At 39.2% G+C, this 6,655-nt stretch overlaps 1 protein-coding gene across 2 annotated transcripts; it reads right to left on the bottom strand.

The window, feature by feature from the left end:
• Nucleotides 1–591: 591 nt before the first annotated feature.
• Nucleotides 592–6,059, bottom strand: zfand2a (zinc finger, AN1-type domain 2A). Of its 2 annotated transcripts, none has more exons than XM_075454321.1 (10): nucleotides 5,870–6,059; nucleotides 5,158–5,256; nucleotides 4,961–5,055; nucleotides 4,033–4,164; nucleotides 3,805–3,956; nucleotides 3,576–3,704; nucleotides 3,378–3,453; nucleotides 3,201–3,277; nucleotides 1,066–1,196; nucleotides 592–902 (listed from the first exon to the last, which is right to left on the bottom strand). In XM_075454321.1, the coding sequence occupies exons 2-9, from the start codon at nucleotides 5,210–5,212 to the stop codon at nucleotides 1,085–1,087; spliced, it is 828 nt and encodes a 275-aa protein (XP_075310436.1). In that variant the 5' UTR covers nucleotides 5,213–5,256; nucleotides 5,870–6,059; the 3' UTR covers nucleotides 592–902; nucleotides 1,066–1,084. The 2 variants fall into 2 exon arrangements, with proteins under 2 accessions (XP_075310436.1, XP_075310435.1); XM_075454320.1 differs by having other exon boundaries at nucleotides 1,112–1,196.
• Nucleotides 6,060–6,655: the final 596 nt, after the last annotated feature.

Here is a 6,655-nt window from a genome sequence, read left to right as displayed (position 1 = left end):
GGATAAACTACAAGACCACATTAAAAATATCCTTTTATATTTAGAATAATCATTTAGAATCCACTTTGACTGTTTTTCATGTAAACTGTGTACACAGTACCAGTTTAAAATTGGATCCCACTCATTTGAAATGAAGGGCTACGTGAGCGACATCTTCTGACTGTACAGCGTCACCATTACTATATGTGAGGACTAGTACAACTAAACCCTATGTGATTCTCCCATAATTCTTGCATACAGTAAAGACTAAAAGAAAAGAAGAAGCCTTGACAGTAACTTCCTGTAAGTTTGGCTGCAAGTTTAGTGTTTGTAGAAACCATCTTTGAGCCCTCAGCTGTGCATGCTTCAGACAAAAAAAAAGCAGTGCCATAATAAAGTCTGCATAAATTACTCAAGCACCGACATTTCTTGCTAAAAGATCCACTCACGGGTGTCAAACTGATCCGGTAAAGGGCTGGTGTGGTTTGACACCCCTAAATGATTTGATTATTCCGCTGCACCTCCCTGGTGGACTCCCTGGTTTTCCTTTCGATCAGGCCTCACTCCTCAGTGTGAGTGTCATCAAAACTCAATCAAGAGAGAAACTCAAAATTCAAGAGCATCCTTAATTTATTTAATATTCATGAGGCAATATAATGGATTCATCGTGATTGGTATATAAAATATTTACAGAGCAAATCATCAGTAAAAATGACAGATCCTGCTGAAAAGTACATGTGCTTATATGTAAAAGGCGGTAAGATCTCAGCAACTTGCAAGAGTGTGTCTTCGTGGAACAATCACTGATCCCGGGTATCGACATCTCAGATGTGCAGCTTCTAGTAAATAATTAGCACAGTTGAAGTCTAAACGATGCTCTGAGGTTAGGAAAGGCTGCAGGTGGACTGCTTGGACTCCCTTCCCTGAACAATGAGAGAAAATAGTGTCAAAAACAAGCAGAAGTCTCATCTCCAGGTTTAAAACAAAATAATAATTAAATCAAAAATATGTCTAAATTAGTCTTTAATCTCCTGCCAAAAAATGAAGTTGAAAGAGGATGGGTTGCCATGACAACTGTGTACCTACATGCGCTCCTGTAAGCATGCTACCGGTACCTAAGCTTTCCGGGTACCTGTTGTCTCTGCTGCTGGCGTCTGTATTCTTCTTCACTGGCAGCAAGAGCCTGAGCAAGAGCCAGATCCTCCTGCTCCTGAGGGCTGAGACACAAACAAACAATCAAACCGGAGCATAAAAACCTCAAGGACTTCAGGACGTAAACACTGTGACACCTCAATTTATTCTGAGTGCTCCCTCATTAAATAAACTTAACCATTACAGTATTTATCCAAATACTTTCGACTATTTGAGGGTTGCAAAACTAATTGAGTGCATTGAAGCCGGGCTTTCTGTGTGGGTCAAGAAAACACGAGACTCCAATTAGAAATAACAGGTGGTTGTCAGCTTTCTTTGTTAATCCAGGCTTTCTTCATATTTAATTAAAGTACTTATTTTACCAAATGCAGAGCCATTACCTACTCATTATTCATGTTACAGCTTCTTTAAATTGAATCCTGTTCCATAAACCTCAGGTTCGTTCAGGTCCCACAGTCTAGCATCTGTGGAACCACTTTAGTTTAGGGTGAAATCATGTTAAGATGATAATGACAAATAAATCCTCCCATTTTATTTCATGTGCTCTATATCAGATCAGCTGAAACACTCAGTGTATTTAAGTCCAGGTTGAAGACACACCTATTTGCAGCTGCATTTGAATAAAGCTCCAAATCTGAAGCTTGAGTTTCAAAACTTAATCATATTTTAACTACTGATTTTATCTATTGTTCTTATTTCTTTCTTTTTTGTTTAAGATTTAAATCATTATTTTTATTTCTACTGTTTTAATGTCTCTGTGAAGCACTTTGAATCACCTTGTTGTTGGGAAATATCAGCTGTGTAAAACAGAAAATGGACAGATGTGAATCAGGACCAAACTAAATCAATAACCGTACAAACCATTTCTTTTTCATCACATGGCACAGTACGGTTTGGTATGGTACACCTCACGTTTTTATTTATTTATTTTTGTTTTCCATCAGAAAACTCATACCACCCAATCCTTTTTTTTTTTTTTTTTTTTTTTTTTTCGTAATGGTACAGCTTAAGTTTCAAGCAAACACTGTAGAGTCGGAACGATGGCCATCTGTGGGCGTTAACAACTCTCCACGGCAGGGGACACGCACACCAATACGCTTCCTCGTTCTGTTAAGGCATTTCAAAGTTTGGCTGACGTCTTACGACATGATTCATGGATATCGCATTTGTGAACACAGGTTGCAAGCTGCGTATGACCAACGAATACATAAGCAAGTTTGTTAACCACGAGTGTGGATTCAGGGATCGATTTTTGCTTCTCTGCCGGTGACCTGTTCAGAGCGCCACCTCCGTGACACACATCTTGCTAACCCATTGATAACTTGCAGCAAACCCAAGATAAATGGGATAACATTTGTGGGTGCTCAGGTCAGTTATGATGCAAAATACAGAGCTTGTTTCCCTCTTTGTTCAATCTCAATCAAACCATCTCTATGGTTGAGGAATTACAAAACAGGTCATTTTGCTTTAGCTTTTATTCATTTGATTGGAGGAATAAAACTTCCTTGCAGGCAGCCTGCCAACTAAAACATTTTCCCCAAGTAGAATAATCTTTCCATTATGCATCAGTAGGAGTCTTATTAAATATTAAAGTGCTATGAAGGAGCTTGTAGAAATTATAATGCTAGTGAAACTTGTGGTCGTCTCTCAGTAACTCACACTCAGCTTTACACAGTTCAACACATCGAATGCTCAGTGAGTGAAAAGGTTGCGTCTTCTTTTTCTGCCACAACTACCTGGCAACTGAAGACAATTATTTTTTACAAACAACATTGTGTGACATGGGACAATTTTCTGTTTAAAAAAAAAAATTACCACGTTTTACACACAAATCTCCATTAGATTGACACTTTAGCCAAGATGTTTGTCTTGGACATCATCCGATTCACACATTCTCGTAGAAATCATCTGATAACACTCCTAACATCGAAGTGCCACTGTTTGTAAATCAGGTTCATTGAACGACCACCACTTGAGCAAACAGGCAGTGAGAAAACACTTCTTTGCATCTCACGGGTAACATTTATCTGAACTGACAGGAAACTGAGATTGTAATGCAGTTGACTCACGTAAGAGCCGGCTGAACTGTTTGCCTGGAATCAGCCAAAGACATCTCCAGCGCCCTCTGCAAAGCCTGCTCCTCCGTCTGCAATCACAACATCAGAGCAATGCGCTAATGTCAACTTTTTCCTCACATGGGCACATTTTTTTCAAACCAGGTGATGTCATGCAAGTCGTGTTTATACCATGCCGGCCTGAAACGATGCCGATGGTGGTATTACATTCTGTGCTGACACCGAAGTAGGAATCCGCGGGGTAGAGCTGGAAAAAAAAAACACGGACACAAAAGGCAAATAGAAGTATGTTATACGACTCTAAAAAATTCATGACATCCAACATTTTCTCATGCATCTCTCAAATCAATACTAGATAGTAGCACTCACGCGGTGCTGTGAGGTCTGCTGTTTGCAATCACACCATTAGAGACAGATCTAGGGTTTCCCGAACCAGATGAACTAGAACCGGAGGCAGAGGTGGAAGAAGCACCTTGGGCTCTCATTACGGCAGAATGTCTAGAGTCAATAAGAAACATTAACAAATGAATCAACCCTTATTGTGGCATTTCAGATGACAGGTCAGAAGTACCAGAATGTTTGGTGCAACCGTACCCACCCGGATTTGGACAGAGGTTTCCCATCAGTCTTACAATCATGGTCTAGTGGATGCCGATGTTTAAGACAGTAATTTAAATGGCACTGATCGCAGGTCACTCGTATCATTTCCTTCTGCTTGCAGCCTCCTTTCGAACACTTATTTGTGAAAATCTGAAGGAAAAAGGCTTATTGTGATTACCGTTGTTTAGAGTCCGACTCACAGTTGAAACGTCAGTTTCATATTAACCTTTCTCTTTCGTTGTGCAGGGTCCGATTTGCAGTCCCGGTCGATGTGTTCACCGACTTTAATGTCGGGCATCTCTCCTCGCTTAATGGGAATTGGGATGTTACATAATGGGCATACTGGGACCTGGACATCCTACAAGAAAATTGTCAGATGGAAAGTATCAAGTCATTTGACCTGAAAAAAAAAAACGAGAGTGGAGATTTACAGCTTCTTTTACAAGAGTGCCTTTGCTAAGACACACAGTTTAGATAAGCTGTGGTTACACAACAACCCTCACGCTCGCATGTACACAAAATAAATACAGGTAGAAATACATAAAAATGAGCCACATTCAATACCAGTCAAAACATGAGCAGCGTGATGTCAGATGTGTTAAACAGAAGGAATAAATCTTGAAACTGAACACTACTCCCTGTAATGTTCTGTAGGATGTACATCTTAAGGTAAACACGTGATTGAAAAACCTCAGTTTGTGATGACTTTACCCTCAGTACTACAGTCAACTGGAACCTTAAAACAGGTGTACAAATTTAAGTAAAAGGAAAAAAGTGGTTCCTAGGATGTCAGGTTGTTTGTGTTGTACGCAAAAAGGACTGATTCCATTCGACAAGGAAAACAAACATATTTCTGGATTCAGTCAGATCTCAACTTTTATTATCAGATATAAAAGCTCTTATAGAGCTTCTTGTATTTAACAAGTTCAAGACCACTTACGACGAACAATCCATTTCCATCTAATACCAGAAGCGGAAATGCAGGCTACTGTGTAATCAGATGCTTGTGTAAAAAGCAACTGTATATGTCAGGCATATATTGTACATGTCTTATTACTTAAACTAAAACTAGTTTAAAAAAAGTAACTAAAATGACCTGATCGTTTCGTAGCCTTTACATATTAAATACATTTCTATAAACGGTGATTACTTACTTTTTTGTAGGATGATGTGCATTTGTGGTTTGCATAGGTTATGTGATCTTTGCAGAAAATCTCTTGACAGGCGTCACATTTCATTGGTAGAAAATCTGCATCAAACATAATTTTGATCAATTCAGACTTAGCAAGTTAAAAAAACAACAACAACAACAACACAAAAAACACTGCTGTCTGTTTCATACAGTACTAACCTAAACGTTTGCATGTCTTCTCAGAGCAGTGATCTCCCAAATCTGGAAACTCCATGTCACACACCTATCTTGGACAGCCAACAGGGTTTGACTCACAACCTGAAAAGAGGATGAAAACCAAATAAATCTAGTATGCTTATAGAAGTCATGACAGCGAGGAGGTTAAGGCCGATCTCATTCGGGTCAATGAAAACACAGGAATTAGTTCTGAGTCACATGGATGCAAGTTTTGTAACAAACAATGAGTTTGCTAAATTGCTAGCTAGCTAGCTGGCCATGCTAACTTACACTCGATCAGAGTTACAGGAGTTCGATTACGTAACCTACAGGAGCTTACGTTGAGTACATTCGTATCAGGCAAACAGAAAAAGACTGTGACAGACTATTATAAAGAGATAAGTTCAATCACCACCGGCGATATCCGCTTAACATAATAATATTAGCACTGAAGGGGTTCACAGAGATAGCAACTACTTAGCTCGTACATTGGTAAGCAAAAAGCTAAATATATATAAAGCTTATGGCAACGCCGTAAATTACCCGAAGCCAACTATATATATACAGAACATCACCCCTTTCTAAATATTCAGACATACACAGAAAACATCTGTAATACGTGGCTGGTTGCTTGTTTAAATTATTATAACTGATAGCTTAGCTGTGCTAGCAAGATGAAACAGCTAACCTGGGCTTATTCTTCATTTTTACTCACCAATTCTGGCTTTTATGTTAGTCTTTGGTGTTCTGAACGAAGAGACGCTGTTGTCTCGACTTGTCCTGGTAAACTCAGAGTTTCTCGTTCCTCTTAGTCTGTAATGTAGCAACAGATCCCTGAGCGCCGTTTTTAGTCTGTTGTCCGCAGAGCTCCAGTCTGTTTCGATGTGTCACGTACGGTCCACTCCACCTACGACAAGACGCTCGGTGACGTCAGGGAAACACAAGTCATCGTGACAGGTGTGGTTTCAGAGACCTGGAAGTCACGAGTAACCCCTGGAAAGATCCAGTTCTTTACACCCCCGTGTGTTTGTCATTTAGTTAACAGTGAGAGCAATGTTAGCACGAGTGAGCACAAACAATGACATATGGCTAAACTGCCAGTGTTTTCCACTTGTTTTCTATAGGTTTAAATATAATAATGTTTATTTTATATAAAATAGCATAGAATAGAACTAGAAATAGAATAGAGAAATACTTTATTCAAATTCTAATTGTCATGTAGCTCAATTAAAATATTAGGAAGACTGTTCTTACTTTAAGGGACCTGTGTGATATGACATCTTCCAAAAGCCAACATTAGAAAATAAATAATGATAAGAAAAAAGGAAAACTGGCACAGTTGCAGCATGTTTTAAATACTTTGTCAACCTTCACTGACATCGGCTGCTCTTCTTCACTGTCAGAGAGTAAACAGATGCGTCTTTTGACAGTTTTACCTTAAAATTACCCTAAAACAGTTAACTTGATCTGCCTTCCAGTGGTCAAAGGGGAACAGTGCAAC

This window comes from Odontesthes bonariensis, chromosome 21 (assembly GCF_027942865.1).
Source record: "Odontesthes bonariensis isolate fOdoBon6 chromosome 21, fOdoBon6.hap1, whole genome shotgun sequence".
Taxonomy (NCBI): domain Eukaryota; kingdom Metazoa; phylum Chordata; class Actinopteri; order Atheriniformes; family Atherinopsidae; genus Odontesthes; species Odontesthes bonariensis.
The sequence above is the reverse complement of the archived record's forward strand: the minus strand, read 5'-3'. Positions and strand labels throughout refer to the sequence as shown.

Excerpts from the sequence above, each read along its gene's own strand:
- zfand2a (XM_075454320.1), bottom strand. The coding sequence starts at position 5,212 with ATGGAGTTTCCAGATTTGGGAGATCACTGCTCTGAGAAGACATGCAAA. Across the intron at positions 3,705-3,804 it reads AAACCTCTGTCCAAATCCGG|ACATTCTGCCGTAATGAGAG; the intron begins GTGGGTACGGTT and ends TATTGACTCTAG. Across the intron at positions 3,278-3,377 it reads CATCGTTTCAGGCCGGCATG|ACGGAGGAGCAGGCTTTGCA; the intron begins GTATAAACACGA and ends TTGTGATTGCAG.